This window comes from Apostichopus japonicus, chromosome 10 (genome assembly GCF_037975245.1).
Source record: "Apostichopus japonicus isolate 1M-3 chromosome 10, ASM3797524v1, whole genome shotgun sequence".
Classification (NCBI taxonomy): Eukaryota; Metazoa; Echinodermata; class Holothuroidea; order Aspidochirotida; family Stichopodidae; genus Apostichopus; species Apostichopus japonicus.
In genome coordinates, this window is record NC_092570.1 from 19,187,811 (window position 1) to 19,209,926 (window position 22,116).

Sequence of the window (22,116 nt, forward strand, 5' to 3'; positions counted from 1 at the left end):
GGGGACATTCGTTAGCAACTGCCAGTTTCCAAGACTCGTTAATTTATGTAGTTGACGGGGAATTGACTTCTCGAAAGACCGAGACAGGTTTTCATTTTCTAGTAATTTTCTTCATCTCTGGTCAATTCTCCGAGGATTGCCAGGATGTAGTAAATAATATATCGATAACAATCCATGAACAAAGAACAATTTTTAGATATTAAATGTATTATTCAACTTTGAACGAATGTGCAAGATAGTTTACTTCAAGCATTATGACCTAAGACTGAACCAAATGCTTTACGCAAGTCAACTGACGAATAATGCTCCAAAAATTCTTTCAAATATGCTTTTAAATTAGGCCATTATACTCCGTTGTAACTAGTAAAATATGTAAGTGTAACTAAAAATTGACCAAACTCTGTTGTCCTTTGATAGATTTTAAGTAAATGTAACACATGCAGGTCTATATGAGAGGTTGTGATGGCGTGGAGTGAAATTTCTAAACTTATGTAAATCACCAAGTTGCTCTAACGCCAAATTTTCACTCAAAATAATCGTTGCACAAATATCACAGATTTAATTCTTTCTCTACATATGAATTATTGAAGATAAGATCAAATGGGGCGGGGGAGGGGGGAGGGTTAGTTAGCAAGCTATCGACTGCTCAATGCAATATAAATCAAATTATGTCTCACCAATTTAAAGTAGTGTATTGTTAGAAAGTTAAATGGGAAAATCTTTGTTCTTTTACACCTATAATTTCACTCTTCATGGTTGTTTCAGGTACATTCTCTTTCTCAATAAAAATGGCAGTAGCGTCGGGTCCGGGTTGCCAAGGGCACGTTCCCCACCCCACCCAACCCCACCCAACCCCACCCAACCCCACCCCAGAATAAATCTTTAAAAAAAAAACGTCAAAAGAGCACCATTTCACATATAAGAAAATTTGTTGAAAATATGAAAATAAAATAGTACGGTACTTAATAAGTGCCGTTTTGAGGAAACACATTAAAATATTTGAATTTGTGATAAAGCCTGCACAGGGGGTCCAATTTTCCGGGATATGCTTTCACAAATCAAAGTTACACATCCCACTGACCCCTTCAAACACTCCTACCCCCACCCAATCCCCACCCCCATCTCTCAGATTAAACACCCTTCATGCAGCTGCAACTGAATGGCGGTATATGCTACCGGTAGATTGTGACAAAATCAACGCAATATTCAACTTTTACAGTATAAAGTATGATGCTGTTCCATTTATGCGCACCCAAAAAATCTCAAGTTTGGGCTTGTCTCATCATGGTACATCATCGTACATCATGGTCTCCAAGACCTGCATCAGAAAGAGCTCCCAAAATCGTGATACAAAACTTTCTTCCTGTTTCCTTTATTTTAACCTAGTGTCACTTTTCATCAGACGAAAATTATATCTCCTCCCATGCATGAAACCTATACGTACCCCCTCGAGACATTTTCTCCTCATCGGGTTTTCTTTGCTTTCCATTTTTTTCCAAAGATTTTCCTTTTCTATCTCAAAAACTTTCATCAACCACTTTAGTTGACAACAAAAATCAAAAATAGAAAAAAAAGTAAGGTTTTACCTCTCCGAAGGTTTCCAGAATCTACAACTTGGGACAAGTTTGTCATCCGAGGAAACAAAATCTGGTCTCTAGGAAGATAAAATAAATGATGCAATGTTGATTGAGCCTTAGGTGTTTTACTTTCAAAAAGTTTTTCCAAGTGTTTCCACTATCTCTCCTTCCTCAAGCTACAAATATAACAGTGAAACGTATACCCTGATATTTAATATACATTAAAATGCTATAAAATATTCCATAATAAGCGAAAATTCAATACTGCCTACAAGGTAAATGATAATCTTAATGACTTTAATTTAGTGTCTTATTGAACATGATGTCTTATGATTCTTTAAAGGAATGATTCCTCTTATTAATTTGTATTAAAAAATTTACCACTTCTCCCAGGGCAGATTTTATTTTTTGCACAGGGTTTGTTAACTTTCGATGTTATTCGAAACTGCAAATCTAATTCTTTTCAAGGGTGTAACTTGTCAAGTTTCATTTCAAATATATTAGCAAAAAAAATAAAAAAAATCTCTTTTTGCAATTTGTGCATTAATAATGAATGTAAAGAAAAAAATAATATCGTGGTGGTGAAGACAATTTTTAGAATCACATGACATCCTCATTTGCTCACTAATTAACTGAAAATATTTGATTAAGTTAATATTTCAATTAATTGTAAATTAAATTAAATCATTTTACTGTAAACTCCCCTGAATAGGCTGCCTCAGGTTTAAACAATTGTAATCTAATTATAAGTAATATACTTGGTAAGTTGTGAAAACTTCTGATAATTGCGGGCGAAATGCAAAACAAAAGAACTTATTTTAAGTTCATTAACGAGCAGTTACTCTTAAGATTGATTTAATCAAGTTAATTTTCTGTTATCCAACAGTCAGAGCAAGGAATTGCCATCGATATAACTAACATTTTCGTGGAAAATAATGGAAAAATTCAGACTTATGTGTAGACTAAACAACTTTATATTATCATTTTAATACGCCTTCCTTACATCGGTTCTATGGTCCCATGGTGAGACTGGCTCCCTTTTTGCGTATTAAATTTGATCCAAAACTCTTTTAAGCATATATAACAACGTTAGCTCGTCTGCAGTAATAACAAGCACAGCTTTCTTTTTACACGCATTTGAACATATCATGGCCTATCATTTTGTACAACGAATGAAGGCGGATAATTCTATACTTCAACCTCCAACAGTGTAGAGTTGGAGTCAGTGGTACCAAGAACATTCCACTCCACCACACGCCCCCCCCCCAATTCCCACCCATCAGAATGAGATGAAAAGGGACTTTTTATTCTAAATTATACCCTCACAAGCAAAGAATCTCGGAAAAGTGATTGGTCCCAAAAAGCTGCAAACAAACATGATCACCATGAGGCAACTCCTTCCTTCCTACGTGACTTGTTTCAAGGAGATGACGAGCGGGGGGGGGGAGGGGTGCGGGAGTAATGGAGGAGGGAGGAGTTGGCAGCAAACCTCAGGGGGTACTTTGGACATGTCCACCTTGAGTCCCCCTCCCCCTCCCCTGCCCCTCCCCTTCCTTCCTTCCTTCCCTTCTCATCTCCCTCTATATACGACATTGTGTACAAAGTTCACACACGTTTCTTTTTGTATTTTTGAGATGAGGTCATCTTTACCTTTGAGGTTGAGAAAGAGATCTTCAAGGGTTCGTCTAGTCTCTCACCGAGGTTGTCCCCGTCTTGTGACCGTAGTGAGATTGTAGCGACCAAGGAACTAATATAAACCCTAGAGACGCCTTTCGTCCCTTCATCATCTTCATTCTCTGCGTCTGAATCTTCCATGGTAACAGGAAATGAATCCTGGCCTACATCTGCTCCAGACATCGCCAATGTGACTGCATGGTGAGATGACATTTGTGATGAAATATGTTAAATTAAGTAAGTAATAGTGTAAATTAAGTAAGTAATAGTGTAAGTAATAGTGTAAAGTAAGTAAATATGTTAAGAAAAGTACAATAAATGCACAATTCTATCGAAATTGAAATCGATTGAAAGGTTGAAAAATTGTTATTTTCTTCCATAGGCCTATATATATATGCATATATATATATATATATATATATATATATATATATATATATATATATATGAGAGAGAGAGAGAGAGAGATGTGGTGACGTCAATGCCTTTATAAACAATGTATTTGAAAGTGATGAGGAATATTTATTCACCTCCTGCCTGTTTTATTCCATCAGGTAGATCCAGAGTAAATGTTTGATTTTTGACCCCTCCTCCTAATTCTTCAGATGATGTGTCCTGACTTAGTGGAACTACTTTAATAACTGTTAGAAAAGAAAAAAGGGAAATGAAATTCCAATATTATGTACATTAAAATTGAAATAAAAATACCCAAACAAACTAGGGTAATGAAGTAAAAAAAAAAAAAAAAAACACAAAGATGTAGCTAAAAATAAATGTCAAACAAAGCCTGTAAAATATGCACGAATACTGTTATATTAATATTGCAAACCCCTTCAACTTACCCATTACTTGTAGAAATATATATTAGACTCTATATTTATCATATTTAGTACAATTGTCAATCTTGACAAATTTGACCAACAATATTTCGAAAATTAGATTTTGAAGTAATTTATTTCTTCCCTAACTCGGCATCCTTTTGGGTGTTACTATACATATCTATAATGTAAAACAACATTAACATTAACAACTTTAACATTAACAACAACGTTAACGTTAACATTAAAAAAAAACGGTTTTCCAAAGCTGACAGCTATATCGTGCCGCTTACAGCATACCGTTGATAATAATATATATCCGTGCTTTGTAACATCATACATACATATTACTTGACCATTAAAAACTGTTGGACGCGGACGACAATTAGTCAATTTGAGAATCGTACTTTTAGCCTTCTTAATAGCCTCTCTAAAATTGAGAGAATCATTCACATAATGGAGGAGAATTGATAACTGGACTTTAATGGATGCATTTGATGCACTCAAGAAACTGACATTATTACGCCAACAAAGATTCAAATGTTATTTTAATGGGGCCCATTCAGATTGATCCGTATTTTTTTCTTTTGCCATCATTTTCAAGATGAACTTCAGATGAACGTCTGTTTTAAAGGAATGGTGGAAGTGTTGTGTCTATCTTACAGTGACGTGCACATGATTTAAAATATTGGAGAGATGTGCCGGGGGAGGTTGCCGGGGAGGGGTGTCAAATTTGAAATTTTGCTCGACTGAATTTTGTTAGGGGCATGAACATTTGTGGACGTGCTGAAGGCGGATCAAACATATTAGGAGTGCGGGTTTGTGGGTTCTATAATTAGGTCTATCGCAAGGTTCTGCTAATAAATCCTTTGAATTATAAACGTATAAGTCTTCCGACTGATCGCTTCAGTTTATGAACTCAAAGTAAGATAGCAGTTCATCTTATACTATAGACCCATCCCCCCCCCCAAAAAAAAATTGTTTGGCACCAGATCAACATTTATGAGTCATTTATGTGATACATGTACATGATAAATGATAACGAATAATTAATGGAACTTTAATATTGATGAAGTGGATTCATCATCACTTTGTCTCCATCACATTTGATCAATTTTATCAAATTGGAAAATTGTCAAACGCTTCGACTTTTCTTTCATTATTTGAAACCAAATTCATAAGAGAAGATAAAATAATACTAATGACTTAACAGTTTTGTTACATCGTCTTACATGTCTTGAACAGCATAAAGATTGTGCATCAAAATCAACTTAAAAACAGTTTTAAGGATGTTTGTCTTAGAGTGGGACAAAATCCCTTTCGTAGTACTAGTATATGTAACAATGGTGACCATTATTCGACTGTCTAGCATATTTTCGATATCACTGATAACTTATAAATGACGTAATATACTTTATAAGTTTATATGTTTTGTTTTTTCTCTCTTTTTTTTGGGGGGGGGGGGATTTTTTGATCAAAGATGAGCTCATATCATACACCAAAACCAATCAAAATAAACCAGGTCGGTCGTATAGCGAGTTAAATAGCCGCATCTCGTTTGTACAGAAAAAATCAATGAATTTTTTCTGAAATTTAATTTATTTACATTTACGACAACAGAATTGCCCATGGATAGGTCATAATTGTCAGACATTTTAACCTAATTAAGCTGATGTTTCGCCGACGAGATTCTTGAAAACATCTGCTTTTTGTCCAGAGGCGACAATCCTTATTTTTTTACATCATGATAATAATCTTTTCGCCAAAGAAAGAATGAAGGACAGAACTCAGAAGAGGGGGTGAAACCTGTTCCCTCTGATAAATTATTCTAGCCTGAGGGACATGACAGAAGCGGGACATGTGGTCAGTTGCTTGTCACGCAGTTATATTTACAGATGTGTATACACTATGGGTTACCACATCACAATGACTGCTATTTGATAACATTTGTGATTAAGGCACAAATTCTAGGAAGCAACGATGAAATGTTATGTTATTTATTCCTTCTTTTATATGAAGTTATAAATTGATTTGGGTCTAACCAGAATTTTGTGGTTTCATTGCAAAAAAAATCATACATCTACTTTCCAATGTAATAACAATGTAATAATGTAACAATGTAATAAGTTTCTAATGGAATACAATATGCCATGCATACTTTATGTATAAACTGTCTTATTTATCTTTAACAATTAGCATTATTATCGTTTCGTTCGCAATTCATTAATTTCCCGTTTTGATTTCTTATAATCAAGTTTGCTTTACTCCACTTCCCCCCCCCCCACCCCCTGCAAAAACATCAGATTCTTCCCGATTTTCATGTCATGGCAAGACTCCTTTATTGGCGGTTGCTAGTTACACAATGCTGTCAGAAATGTCAACAACTGAAAATAAGAAATTGGCAGTGTGGGCCCACAAGAGAAAACATTATTCTAACACTCTCATGGCAGCAAACTTCGAGGTACAGTGGAGGACACGTGACTTTGACTTAAAGGGGGAAACGATATAGTTACCTCAAAACTTCGCGATCATGTTTGTGCAAAAAACTGGCACTTTTTTCTTTTTTTTTAATTACATGCACAAAGGCACTTTTACATTATCTAAAAGGAGAAGTGAACTTTTCAGAAAGAAAAAAACAACCGCAAGCACTTTTAATAAATTATTGCACCCGGAAGCTTTGAGATTTCACAAGGACTCCGTAGCCCTTTTGGTAATTAAATATGATCTTTAAGTTGGGAGTATGATTTACCCATATGTTTCTGTATCTTCTGATGGGCTATGATGTGCAAGCTATAGAGGTTGTGTTCCATTCATTCTTCAATAATTAAATCTTATCTTTACAACTTCCTGGGTTTTAATCGTTGCGTTTTATTAGTGTATAAAGGAATTTGAATGTAGTGAAAAGACGGTAAATTACCCAACGATTGCGTTTCCACGGTAAGAGGTTTGGCCGCTTTTTGACTTTTAGAGATAGAGTTGGCCAGACGGTCAATCAATGAGTCCAAAGAGCTGACAAGTGGTGAATTTGGCTGCAAAAAGTAATCAAATTATTGGGTGAAATAGTATCAATGACATTTTATACTTTGATGGCATTATTTGCATTAGATCTATAGTGAAAAGAAGCAACGGGTGGTGTGTACTCAATCTCGGATCAGCTAACAGGCAGGTGAGACAGGTGCCTAGTGGACCCAGGGTCAATAGGGACAAAGGTCAAAGCGACCCAAGGGTAGTACCTTCAGAGGGCGCGGTTACGGAGAGTTACCATCGTTTTGTTTTTAACTTAACTCAGAATAAATTGATTAACTATTAAAATTATGAGCTAAGATAATTACCTTCTTTTGGTCACCAATAGAGGGCGTGCTAACCTGCGAAAGACAAAAATAAAAACGATCGGTACGTTAACGTGTAATCTCAAAACACATTTAATGAATACATAGCCAAGGTACATAGCAAGATAATGAATATATAAATATTAATAAGTTCATTAAAAAATATCATTTTTTAATATCAGAAGATAAATAAACTTATCAATAGTGCGTCTTGTTATCCGTGAAGCGCTGAAGGTTAAAAAACCTGTTGTTAACCGGTAAACCGGTTTATATACCGGTAACCCAATTTGAGCTGAAGATTTTCGCCATTTCCTTACTTGAGTTTCATGTACCCTATAACCATCTTTAAAGTGTCAAAAATAATGGAAAGACTACGGATTGCATTTTCTTTGTTGTTGTTGTTTTGTTTTATTCTGGAGGGGTGGGGTAAAGGCAGACGAAAATTGTCAAATTTATTTTCTTTGAAAATTTGTTTACCTTCAAAGCAAAATGCAAAAAGTAGTTTAAGAAAAAAATCAGAAATCCCACAAAATATGATATTGCCCACCTGTGTGCTTTTTTCAATAGCTATAGGAATTTTCCAAAAACAGTGTAGCTACAGAGATATGCATATAATGACCGAGAAAATTCAGATGGCTCGGAATGCCAGTTTATTATTATTACTCTGTGCGAAGGTGAAACCCTATCAGAAAGGTGAAAAACTGACAAATATTCCATCAAAACTGATGGTCCCCCCCCCTTCTTTCCCCTTTGCTATCTCTCTCTCCACCTCTCTCTCTCTCAGGTTCCACGAGGAGCCGCAAAGGCTGTTGCATGTACGGTGAATGATTTATAGCGGGGTACGTAATTAGAACGAACTGTCGAATTAATGATCTTGCCACTGTTGCAGAATTGTTTATAGCATTAATCAACGAAAGAATCGAACCAAGGCCAAATTAACTACGGCTGCAAGTCGACTTCTATATATCAATATATATATATCAGTACAGAGATGAGTCTTTTGTTTTTTGGCATTGACCTTTATTCTGACGAAGGATTTTTAAAGAAATATTCCCAAATACTAGTCTTCCGCTAGATGAATGCGTTGACAGTTTATGTAAACAATGAAATATATACCATCTGTCATACGTTGAAGACAGGGGAGGGGGTAAGGGGATAAGGGTTCGAAGGATTAGGATTAAGGGTTGGTACTTCGCCCCAGTTGCCATTTTCATTTCATTTAATAATTTCTTTCAAATTGAACAAATATATATATTTTTTAATAAAAAAGCAAAATGAGTAAAACCTGTTAATTTAACTGTCACATGAACTAAAGAAGTAATCAGAGAGTACCCACCCCCCCCCCCCCCGTACACATATACGTAAAATAATGGCCTTCGTGCCACCATTATAACATCGATGTAATACGTGAGGTAGAGCTATACTTGATTAGAACCTCGGTCTATGGAGTAAACATTTATCACACTTATTTTGGTGTGTGGTAATTTGGTGGATAAATTCATTTCGTACGGTAACTTTTCACTGAATCACTTATTTTCAATGTATATAAATAACTGGGGTGTGAGGTAAGGGAGGGCGGGGGTGAGGGAAAGGGGTAGTAGGAGTACCTAATGCCCCAAAAAATAGATACAAAATTCAAAACTAGAAGACAAACGTGTCCAAATTTGAGCAAGAAATTTTTTAGACCATTTAAATATATATATATATATATATATATATATATATATGTATATGTATATATATATATATATATATATATATATATATATATATATTAATTATTGGTACATAACTAACATTACACATTAATGCAAGATTGATGCGCATAGAGTAAAGGTGTGATGCTATACCATGTACAATTGCTGCACTATAGAAAATATTTTAGTCATGTATATAGGGACAACACTGAGACAGGTTTGAAATACGGAGTTGGAGGAGGGGGACTCACGCGACAATCATAACTGTGAATATTTTTTGGGGGACATGATACCTCCTCCCCTCCCCCTCCCCATGTACCGGCGTATAGAGGGCCCTGCTGAGCAACGTATACGTAGGTATACTTAATTAAACGCTTCATTACATCCGAAAAACTATCGAATTATATGACTTTATCCAACTGTCAATGCACACATTTTAATTCATCTGTTACCAAGGTAACAATATCAATAGGTATTCCAACACAACAACAAAAAAGTTTAAAACATGCGTTTCTTATAGATTAAAACTCTGCATGAAGTATTCCTTGTATAATATAATCAAAGCTGATCATTAAATTATAACCAAACGCCCCCATGGCATTCTGAGATATTAATAAATACATTAATAAGCAACGTGTTTAATCATTGGCATGAAACACATCGATGAATGCAGCAGTTAAATGTTCCAATTTCATATCTATTATTAATTTTTAATTTTTTAATTTTTATTTGTTTATGTTTATCTACTTTTAGATATCAATAATAATCATAAATAATCAAAAACCGTCGAATATGTTCGTGAAACAATCGCTCCACACACCTCTCTCTCTCTCTCTCTCACCAAATTTATTGGTATAATTTGAGACTTGCTTAATTAATTATTCAGTGCAATTCCGCGAAAATTATAACTTACTTAATGAGTAATATCAATGAACGAAATATAATAAGCCATGGAACGGCCATAGAGGACAAAAATAGGTCATAAATTCTACTTATAGAGAAACTTATCTTGCTCCTCGAAACAAATAGCACGTGCTTTTGACACTTCAAAGTTTGGTGTACGTGTCCCATGTTAGATGATGAAAGTATTTATGTCATTTCAATGTGGTAAATCTTCCACAAGTTGCGGAGGTTTTCTAACTATACCGACTCCTTTCATATGTGATGATGTTAAATGTTATTTGTGCTAAAGGTATATGTTTTACATATTTCATGGAATTTGAGATGAGATGAATGAGAAAGTGTGACGGAGAGAGGTGATAAGATGTTTAAAAATATGAGAATCAGATCCCGTAATTCGAATGCGGTTTGGAGCGGTGGGAGTGACGTAGGAGAGCGTAACAGTGTGCTTCCTCTTCACAATATAACGGTTGATATAAAACGTTTGAAAGGAAAATTCTTGGTAGTAAATAAATTAAAGTGCAGACCATCAAATTTGAAAGAATTATAATCAAAAGTATAAACATAAAACCTTATATTACAAGCTCTGAAAGTTGTGTATTTGTATAGGATAGATCGGAGTGCGTCAAGTCAGTGAGGTGTGATGTCAATTAATGGGGCCTTCACTAGTATAGGTAACCCTGAATTAATGTTCTTCAATACCATGATGCATATTTTATTACGAACGTTTGAACGTACAGTTAATACGAGTTATAAATATTCCAATAGCACTTTTAGAGTATACATGGTTTGCTTCGCACGACATACGCAAAAGGTGGAAAAAATCGTAATTTATTTACTTATTTGTTTGAACCAGATCGAGTTGGATAATGATTGAAAAGTGTATATTTCAACACATTGGTCATCGGTATGGAAGGCCAAAGGGGAATTTAAAGGGTGTCAAACTGAAACTTCGAATGACCATATATACCCGATGGATGATTTTAATTAGCCTTCGCTCGGGTCTATCACCTTTCACTCAATGCGATTTATCTCTCGTTTTACCCTTTCTCTTATTGGCATTATTGTTATATCCCTTACAACTTGTTAGACTACAGCATATATCGCATTATGTACCAATGCAAATGTGTTAGCTGAACTATATCCTTCGTGTAGAGAAAAAAAAAATTATTCGTGGAAATAGTTACCAACAATCTATAAGAAGGGAATTAACCTTGGGCATCGCAACGATCTTTCATGTATACTGTTTTATGTATTGTGGTACGTTTACTATAACTATTGCAGCCAGGTCTGTCCGAGGGGACTATTATGTCACCCTTCGTTTTTGTATTAGGAAAATGAGAATAAGTTATCTATTACTCCCCCCCCCCCATCCTCCACCGCCAGCCACCATTGACACTGAGCCCGGGCAATAGCCCTATAGCCCCCTAGTTAGACTGATAACATCACTTTATGCTATTAAGCTTATATACAGTTCATATTGCCACCCCACCCCAACCCCACCCCGTCCCCTTCTCTTCACCCAACCTCTCTAGTAAGGTGTGAACGAGAGGTCACACCATGTTATAATATTAAGTAGTATTAGTTTTTCCCCTTTGGGGTGGGGTAGGTCGGTGATCCAAGATTCCAAGATGATTCGGAGTGATCTAAAGAACCAAATAGAGTCGTGTTCTATTAAAAATTGGATGCGTTTAATTTGTTACCTCCCATGTACGGAAATAGAAACTCACGAGGTGACTAATTCATTGTTTATCTTTTGTTCCTGTTTGTTTGGTTGTTTAGTTCTTTTTACTCATGGTGGTTTACATGTTTATGTCGCTTTACTGCACACTTTCAATTAACCGTCACGCACCCAAGTAGTTTGATTTCATGAATGAATAATAACGACAAAAGTGTCTGGGCGACGAGTTTTGTATCATCGAATGTATCTTTAAAGGCATTGAAGACTCGCCCCAAACCGTGTGCCGCCCTCTGAAAAAAAAGTTAACTTTCCGTTGCTTGCAAGTGAAGTTTTTTCTTGTCGTTACAAAATACAGACAGTAATGAAACGTGATACCTTGTTATCTTTTATCTGGACATGAGATGTCCATCGCTTCTATGTACACTGTTTTGTGTGTATTGACCTTAGCTGCATGTATTGACTGTACACTAGTGTCTAATTACCGACGGTAGCAAGCTGTGTGTGTATTTTCTGGCATCGATGGTGGTGTCTAACACTTCTGTTACACCTCATTCGAAACTAGGTCAGATTACCGGCATCAGACGTTTCATTGTGCGCGAGTTTTCACTCCCTTTAAAGGAAAACTTTAGGGGCAAAAATTAGTTTTGATATGATGCAGTCCGCCAAACAACACTATCAGTCCAGGTAATATTGCTATACCATTGTTAATTCTTGAGAAATGACCCTGTAAACATATGAGAGCCATCAATTAAAGCGACTGAACTACTAAGTCTAACACACACGCACATACACTAATAGGTCAGTTTCTTAGCTGCAACTCAGCTGAAAAACATTTTCCAGTGGTAAACTTACCAAAAGGAATTGCATAGTGTATTTTACTTTAATGTAATTCTACCAGTAAATACTGGAAGGGAAATATTATGAGCGTCATGAACGACAAGTGAAAAGAGGAAAATAAGTAAGACATTCTGAAAATCAGTCTTCATAAAAGCCAAGGGAGACTTTCAAGGTTGAATTATTCAAAGCAAAATTGATTAAAATTACGAAAACCTTGTTAAAATCATATTTTATGGAGGTATATATTTCTTATATATTTTTATATGTTACTGATTGGATTATTTTTCATATTCGGTACTGGAGCCGTCAGACAAAATTAAAAATGTCGTGCATTTATTGCGAGTGTTTCCTCGTATAAATAAATTAGTTTTGACGTGAAGACTGTTTAAATTAAAGAAAACGAACATGACATTTGAATAAGAGCTTTACTTCTTCAGCTTGTATTTTACAATTTCGTATTCTAGACAGACACACGAAGCCGAAGAATTCGTTTTTCACACGCATAATGATGTTATACTCATGCATAATATATTCATTCGTGCGGTATGTGACAGAGACACAAATCAGGGTGTGGAGTTCAAAGATTGGAAAATTATAAAAGGGAGAATATGGCTTGAATTTACAAATCCATCATCTATGTGGCAAATTTAGAAAAGAACAACAGAGGTTAACTTAATATGATGAAAATGAAAAAGATATGTATCTGTGATAAAAAAGAAGAAGATTGGTCACGTGATATTAGGATTATAAATAGATATGGCAGCATACAATTGAATGACGAATCTTCCTTACTGTTTTCGAACCTCTGGACATATATACACACTCAGTTTCCATAGCCTAGTTGTTTAAGTTGTTCGCATATAAAGCGTGAGGCCCGAGTTCGAATCCCAATGGAGACTGGAAGCTATTTCACTTTTCTGGATTTTTCCAAATCATTGCCGTCTCAGATATATAATTTGATGAGTCCTGTGGTTACCTCTTTATCTTCGTTGCAATTATAGCATGTACAGTACATGAAGAAGGACTCAACACTTTGCCAATAGGGGAAAAAACCTTTAAATTCAGACTGTCACACACAGACCATCATAAAAAAAACACACATCGTCATCGCACGATTTCTCATTCGAATTATACGGTCAATTATAGTCTTTTGATAAATTGTTATAGAAGTGAAGTGAAGATTACTCTTTACCATTAGCGATACGTGATTTCAAGTTACAATAACAAATTTTCTGGACGTAAATATTTACTTTCAATTTTTTTTCCAATGACGTAAATGATTTCAATCAACATTATTTCGTAATACAGTGATACAGCAAGAAAGCTTGATAACACGTTCGGGGGTTGTAAAAGGCATATAGAAAGGTATTAACAATTACCAAAAATCGGTAAATTGAAAAAAAATCCCGGGTCTTCACTTTGCCGTCAAAGCTGAGAATATAGACTACTGTTGCATGCTACTCGATGAAAAGTGTAAAGTAAAAGTAAAAATTGGCGTACAGTTGTTCCAATTTCGGGACTTCTTTAAGTCATTAATGTTTAAGTCACATCAGGTAATGCGTTATACAGAGCAGTTTCTTCCGGAGTTAAATCCTTTACTATTCATTTCTGTGTGTGAAAAAAAATCTGAAAATGTCCATAGAAATTATTTCAGAGATAATGGTGGATAATTTAAACGTTATATAGGTGTATATATAGAGATACCTCGAAATGTCCACATAGGCTATGTGAGAGAACTGATGAAGAATTGAAATATTTTTTAGCTGTATGTTACCAAATCTAAAAATGTCCACGTCATGTAGGTGTCTGATAGAGAATTGAAATAAACATTGATCAATATTTATCTGTGTGTAAACAAACCGCAAAATGTCCACATATGGTCGGAGAACTGATTGTAAAATTTGAGCATTATGCAAGTGTATGCACAGAGAAACCTCAAAATATCTACATATGTAAGTTACTGGTGGAGAATTGAACAATTTTTTCTTTATTGTCAAGAATCGCAAGTCCACACATATCCACACGAGCAACACATGTCCACACAAGTTCATATACTTGAACAACTGTTGAAGAATTGAAACAATATAGATCTGTATGTAAAGTCCCCTCAACATGTGTACATATGTCGGAGAACTGATTCATGGAGAATTGAACAATATTGGTGAAATATAGAGATATATCGACATGCACATAAGAATTGTGGAGAATTGAGACTATGTTTATCTAGTTCCTATAAATGACTTCGATATGTCCACATACGTGGATACACTGTTGGACGATTGAAATAGTATTTATCTATATGTAAAGAAACCTCAAGTGTCTACATATGTGAGAGAAGTCATGGAGAATTGAAACAATATTTATATTTATGTAAAAACTTCGAAATGTCCACTTAAAACGTAAGTGAAACAATATCTGTAGTGTGTGTATAAAGATATGTCCACACAAGTAGGAGAACTGATGAAGATTGAAACAATATTAATGTGCTTATACAACAAATTTCCCAATTTGAATTGTGATGGAGAATAGCAGTGTATATAGTCATGCATGTCGCTTTAACTGTTTATTAGTTTTAACACATTATGGAAGTCGCTGATGAAAAATAGAGGGGACAGTCGTGAAATACTTCAGAGAGTTGTTTATATCATTAACAATAACTTACAGGCCTGTGTAGGCTTTCAGTATAAACGGAAGGTACCTAAATGTCTATGCGCATTAATGATTCGATAAAGTGAAGTCAGTTTATTGATAAATTGTAAAAAAGTAATTAATTACAGTCAACATGTTTATGTGACTCCTACGCACAGGAAATAGATATTTGGTTAAAGAAATGGGGGGTGTGGAGGGGGGGTGGCTCGCGGATGAAAGCAGGTGAGAGCATTTTCTACATGTTTATTACAGAACACCATATTATTTCTTTAGTTTCAATAGAAAAGTATTATTTCATAAGAGTATTTACCCAAGGGGACGTGAAGTTAATAATATAACAATGACCATAGTGTATTGTATTCATACATTGATCCTTTCCAAGTCTGAACCAGAAACTTGGATGCAAATTTTAGGAAATTCATGAGGCAATGTTTGTCAGTGTGTCCCAATGACATCAGACCTTGTTTTGTTCTCGCTTAAACTGTTGCAGTTCCAATTTTAGTAATTTCTCAAAAACGTAATGAAGGAGTTGAATTCAAAATTCCAAAAAGTGGCGCATAAATGATGTTCCATTTTTCTCACCTGCCAAAACACAATTGTCACCTAGACTATTTGTTTAATGTGTACATATGACACCACACCTGTTTGCTTCAAGATTCATATTTACAACATACTGAAACGCACCTATCTTCACATCCTGTTATCTCAACAACAACAATAAAACCAACAACAAGAATAGCGACATATAGGATTGACAGAGCTCGGATGCTTCAAGATATCTTCCTCGTTCACTTCTCAAATAGATAGATTTTTTTAGGACTATACGCTTCTTCCTTTTTGGCGTCCAATACGAAATATTTGTTTCCCGCGATTTGTTTATGCATTTGCATACCGTACAAGCATATGACTCATTGTTTTTCTTTAATGATCGATTAATGATGAATTCAAAGTGTAGCTTATACAGATATACGAATTCTTATCATATTTTGATGAATTGATTCCAGCAGTCAAACTAACATACGAATCGGCAGGAGAGGAGTGTTCTGCTATAGCGCCATCGATTTGTGGGCACTACTTTGAGTACAAACTATCTATATTCCGTATGTAAGAAGTAATTAATGTACGCTGAATGAATTCGGTACACATAGAAACACAGTTGAGTACAAACTGAAACACATTAACCGGCATGATATGTCATCGGGTTGGGTCTACAAGACTGAACAACCCAATTGTAAATCTCAAAAAGTGAATATAATAAATAATAAACGTTAAGAAAAAAAACTTTCCTAAAATCCAAATTTTCATAACATTAATATTGGATGGGTATGGTTAAACCAATACTTCAAAAGATTAATCACTCACTTCAGGAATTCCTCCACCCCCCCCCCCCTTTTTAACCGGTACCGCGCCGTGCACCCGCGTCACCTACACGGTTATCATTGGCGCAATGTTTCAACAGGTAAAAGTAGTCAAGAGACTCACGTTTAATGCTTCAAAGTATTCTTCAATCTTGTTTTGGATTTGGCCTAACTCCTTTTTGACTTTTTCTTCTTGTGTCTGAAAACAAAGCAAAATGCATAGAATTTTTTATGAAAAATTATAATTGACCTACTTTTGTGTTCAATTATATAAATTCTTGATTATGTTGTTGATAGTATATATATATATAAACATATATATATAAACATATATATATATATATATATATTATATATATATATATATATATATATATATATATTTATATATATATATATATATATATATATATATATATATATATATATATATAATAATAATAATAATAATAATAATCTGCTTACCTCCGTTTCGTATCCTTCCAGTGTAGTTTGCTTTGGTTTTATAGTGGTTGTCGGTTGGCGATCTGTTTGTATCGTCATCCTCTTTGTAGTCTCTTCTGCAGCCGTTGTCATATCAAAAACTGTTGTCGGATCTTCGGTGGTCATATCCAGTATAGGCGTTGTTTTGCATGACAACTGCTTATAAGCTGCAGTAGTAAAAAAAACAAAATAAAAAGGGGTTAAAGGTCATTACCAAAGCATCCAGAGTATATATTCGAAAAACTTCTACTTTTCAAATGGCAGTGTCCCTTTCAGATTACAATAATTAAGTTGAACAATGAAATATATCAATAGCTGAAAATTCTAGCTTGAACTCCCGTTTGAGGTTTGAATGAGGTTTAAGGTTTAGTTGGGCCCTTTTTCTTCAAGGTTACAAATACAATTTTTAATTGCTACAAGAGCTTGTGCTTTCTAACGCTTTTCGAGACTATATGATTTTAACATTATCTGTGACTGTGTGACTTGACAGCATTTATACATCTCACATTTTTTTCCTTTAGTTGAGATGTGACTCTGTATATGGATTTCAGTGTCAACCTATACAGATACTGGGGAATTTTTAGTCCATTCAAATCGCAAATTATGCCCAGAAATATTACCCCCAGAGATTTTTACTAATTTCTGTTTTATTTTAACTGACTTAATTATTTGCTTCCGTTTTTTTATTTCATTTATCTCGGATATTAAACTCTATAAATATTCTGGCAAAGTCTGAGAGAAACCGCGTATAATATATATGCTATTACAGCAATTAATGATCTATCTACCTCTCACTTCCTCTTCAGCCCCTCACCCCCATGCACCCCTGTTATACCATAGGCTGACACCTACATTCAACCGGAGAAGGAAAATAGAAAGAATAATACAAAATTGAGCACATATATGATAAATAATCAATCATAGACACACTGACCACCCCCCCCCCACCCCAACAGCTTTGCGAATCTAGTTTCGAAGTGATTTCTTTCTTCCATGAAATCTTTGCATAGAACATGCAGTCGGCCTTTAATTATGTGTAGATTGAAGTCTTTCCAAGACGAGTGAATTCGGCCAAAACAAGGTTGTTCATTTAATTATATGTTTGTTCTGGTTTTGTATTATATTAAATAATACCATAAAGCTGTTGTACCACTATATATACGGACATGAAATTAAAATACTATAATAGTAAAAGGAAAAAGGGGGGGGACATCAAGAGATTCTCAGCTGTATCTTTGATCGGCTCGTTCATCGATTCAACAGACAATTAAAAACGCAGTGAATGCCTAGTATAACACGAGAGGTTTCTTTAATATGAATCAAAGTGTTCTATGCATTTCCATGACAACGATGTAAGCAAATTGCTTATTGATTTTTCATGTCTTTTTTTTAAATTTTTTTTGGTCTTCTCCATCTTCCCAGTAATGCTTTCTCTTTACATTAGAGACAATAATGAGAACATAATGTATTGTGTGCTGAGTAATATAAAATAGAGCAGACACTAATTAAAAACAATTATAACCATGAAAGGAATACAGCAACAATATAATGGCTCCATTAAAAGCTATGAAATTGGGGAGGCCTAAACTGGAAAATAAATTGTCAGTCATTAACAGAGTAAATTGTGTGAGAATATTGAAAAAACACTAATCTTCTTTATTGTGGCAGGTCAATATAATGAAATGATGTCTCAGTTTCATTGTAGACACAGGTTTTTACGGCATATGGTTGGGTTAAATGTACGTGCGACACGCTCTCACGCAAGCACACAAGCAAAGATACACACACGCACACACACACACACACATACACAAAACAGGGGATGGGGTCGAATAGTGGATGGACTCAGAAACAGACAGAAGTACTTAAAAACTGAGAGAGAACATTTGGGAAAACCCTTCTGTTTTTTCTTATCAATCAAAAACGAGATTACATGCATAATTAAATATATACCTTGCATGGTACACAGTACTAGAAGCTCTTCTGAACAGGTGGTCGGTTCGCCTTCCAGGATTCCGTTCAAATTTCTTGCAGATTTACAAGTCCCTGATAGAAAAGAGATCATGACAAACATAAAGACCCTTAGAGCCGTATTAAAATAATAATAACAATAATAATAATAATGATATATTTTCACAACTGACACATAAGATTTAGGAAATATCACGTGCATGAACACACAAAGCCGTTTCTACGGCACTGTTAGGACATATACGACAGCGCCCCAAGTACACTTCCATGATGATCCCGATTACAGCGATGTCAGCATCTTGTGGCTATTATTGATGACTTAAGGTACAAAATTAATATTGCTATGTTGTAAATCGTTTAAAAATAAACTGCTATCAGCATTTTACTTCTTGAGAAATAATTCTTTATCCAGCCGAGTTTCGTCAATGAAAGTAACTGAACTATACAGTACAACGCAGAAAACCAGTTCATCAGATGCAACACGTACATATGACTTTTATATGACCTCAAATGACGTGTTAACATGGTTTAGAAAAGTACTTCACTTTCATGGATAGCCTACATGATATCATGCAGGCATTACGTAAGTACATTTTTTGGGGCCACAAACACGTCTGAAAAGCAATCACAATTGTAGAGAAGAATGGCTTATGGGAAGACAGAATAGGACAAGCGGTAAGACTATAGGGGTTGGGTAGGAGTGGATCAGTAGGGGTAAGTATTGTAGGGCAGCGGTAGGAGTGGGCTATAGGAGTAGGAGAGAGTGGAGGTAGCGGGTTAGGGGTAGATGTAGAGGCACGGGCAGGTTTTTTTTACCCGCTCCTTTTCAGCCCCACACAAAAACATAACATTACTTCAGTATGCACCATTTCACGTCTAAAATTCAGTTTATTGTTTTTCTTGAGGAATTAACCCCCCCCCCCCCCACCTGTCCCTACTACATGGGCACCATCTTCTACTTTTTAAAAATCTACCCCTGGATCCACACCTGGGTTAGGTTAGTACTAGAAGTAGGAGGAAGGGTTGAGCAGGTATATATTTTAGGGTGGGGCTGAGTGCTTGCGATCCCAAGCTCACATCAGGTATACACGCGGAGCATATTATATACCAATCTTACTGTGCAATGGTCTTTAAGGACTTCGAATGATGATTTCTCGTATTTGTTCTTATTCTATCTGTCTTCTCTTCTCCTATTTTTTTATTCCCACTACAAAGGAGTTTTGTGATAGATTTCCATCCTTGCGGTTTCATTATAACAGTATAAGAGACGTAATGTTCATTACGGAAATGGACAATCTGTTTGTGGAAGAACGCTCCAACCTGTCCTCTGATTACACAAATTTGACGGGAAACCGCTTTTTAATGTGAAAGTTCCATTGCCTGGCGTTCAGTAAAAATCATTAAAAAAAAAAGCACTAGATGATAAATGGCTGATGACGTCAGCAACTAACGAGTCTTTGCTTTCATCGCGATGCTAAACTATAAAGTCTCCTGTATAAATATAACGTTGTACCGTATTACATCTGTTTGGTCTACAGTAGTATAATTCTGTCAAGTAATATGAATTATGGCTTCTTGAATTAATCATTAGCGCCATCACCCGGTATCATGTCATAAAACATTATAATATAAGGGTGGGGGCCCTAACGGATGTGGAACATTAAAAAGTTATCAATAAGAGCCGTTATTTACTTCTGCAAAATATCAAAGCAGACACAGAGATTATTCTTCAGATCAAATTTTATGATAAAAGGTATATTTTGGGGGGTTTTAATTTATCACATTACAAAGCTAAATAGACAGGCTCGTGCAACGGTGTTGTGGAGCAACACCAGAGCATTAAGAGCATGTGTTTGTGTGGTGAAGATGCGGTAAATCTTATCATCTGTCCCACGGGCACACGTAACAACTATGAACACAATAATGCCAAACGTGAAATGTAATAGATATTTAATCTTTCCTTTTAAGTAGGTCACTGAAAAAAATGTAAATTGATATAGAGTAACTAGTTACGATGATAACCGAAAATAACTGAACTCCTATACTATATAGGCCCTTAACTTTCTCGAGTAGTCCCAATAACCGGACATTCGTGATCGATTGATCACGTGTTCCAATGTCACGCATTTGCGTAGTTCACCTGATATTTTCTCATGGAATTATAAAAGTTTGATTAACAAATAAACATGAAATCAAAATAATAACCAAACCAAATCTGTTTCAAATTTTCCAAGAAGGATATGAAAGATTTTTTTTTAATTCTTACATTATCATTATGGGAGGAAAGACATCCAATTCGTCCTCCCCCTCCTCCTCCCCGTCCCAGTCCCCCCCCCCCGCCCCACCACACGCTACCTAACCTCTCTTACTTTTAATTGGAACTTCAATCGCTATGTCAAGAACATTAGCGATTAGGCTATAAAGTGATATGCAAGTCCAAATGAATAGTTAACGGTACCAATCGTAAAGCAATATAGACAAGAAGAACTTTTAGTGACCGTCAGCTATGTCAGTTCATACACTAACGAATATCTTTAAGGTCAATGACTTACATATGATTACATCATTGCACAAATAAAATACCTTGTAGAGTTGTAAGGTATACACAAAAACTCACCGTTGAAATTGTACGAGGAAAACTGAAAGAAAAAAGAAAGAATATATTATATAGATATATATATATATATATATAGGAATAACGGAATATATATATATATATATATATATATATATATTGATTTATCTCAAAGCTGGGAACATTCACTGTTATGTATGGACGCCTAAATAATCATCTCTGAGTGTTTATCAAGCACTTGTAGGAGTATGTCTATATAAAATGTCAGCATGTATTTATTCATATACGCCTGCAACATTATAGTACATTATGAAATTGCTCAAGTGATTTCATGCTCACCTTCAGATAGAACTCGGTCATGCACATAAGTATTTGTTTTTACAGCTTCGTTACTTAAGCCAAAGTGGTTGCTCTCTGTTGTTGTTTTTGTCTTTATTAATTTCCGATCTTTATAGTTTATAATTACTACAAGTGTCGCCATTGGCAATTGATTAGGAAAATTCAAATATTACAAAAACCTTGTGTTTAATCGTTTCACTTGTGCATGATTCCTAATAGTTCATTACT

General features: G+C 35.2%; 1 protein-coding gene across 3 annotated transcripts in view; it reads right to left on the bottom strand.

The window, feature by feature from the left end:
* LOC139975300 (uncharacterized) overlaps nt 1-22,116 on the bottom strand; it is a 110,171-nt gene that overhangs the window by 16,708 nt on the left and 71,347 nt on the right. For all 3 annotated transcript variants that reach the window (XM_071983123.1, XM_071983122.1, XM_071983124.1), the window contains exons 6-14: nt 21,592-21,613; nt 18,957-19,049; nt 16,986-17,170; nt 16,645-16,719; nt 7,402-7,434; nt 6,987-7,098; nt 3,782-3,892; nt 3,228-3,445; nt 1,587-1,654 (exon numbers count right to left, since the gene is read on the bottom strand). In XM_071983123.1, coding sequence (XP_071839224.1) covers nt 1,587-1,654; nt 3,228-3,445; nt 3,782-3,892; nt 6,987-7,098; nt 7,402-7,434; nt 16,645-16,719; nt 16,986-17,170; nt 18,957-19,049; nt 21,592-21,613 — 917 coding nt within the window. The remainder of the gene's footprint in view (nt 1-1,586; nt 1,655-3,227; nt 3,446-3,781; nt 3,893-6,986; nt 7,099-7,401; nt 7,435-16,644; nt 16,720-16,985; nt 17,171-18,956; nt 19,050-21,591; nt 21,614-22,116) is intronic.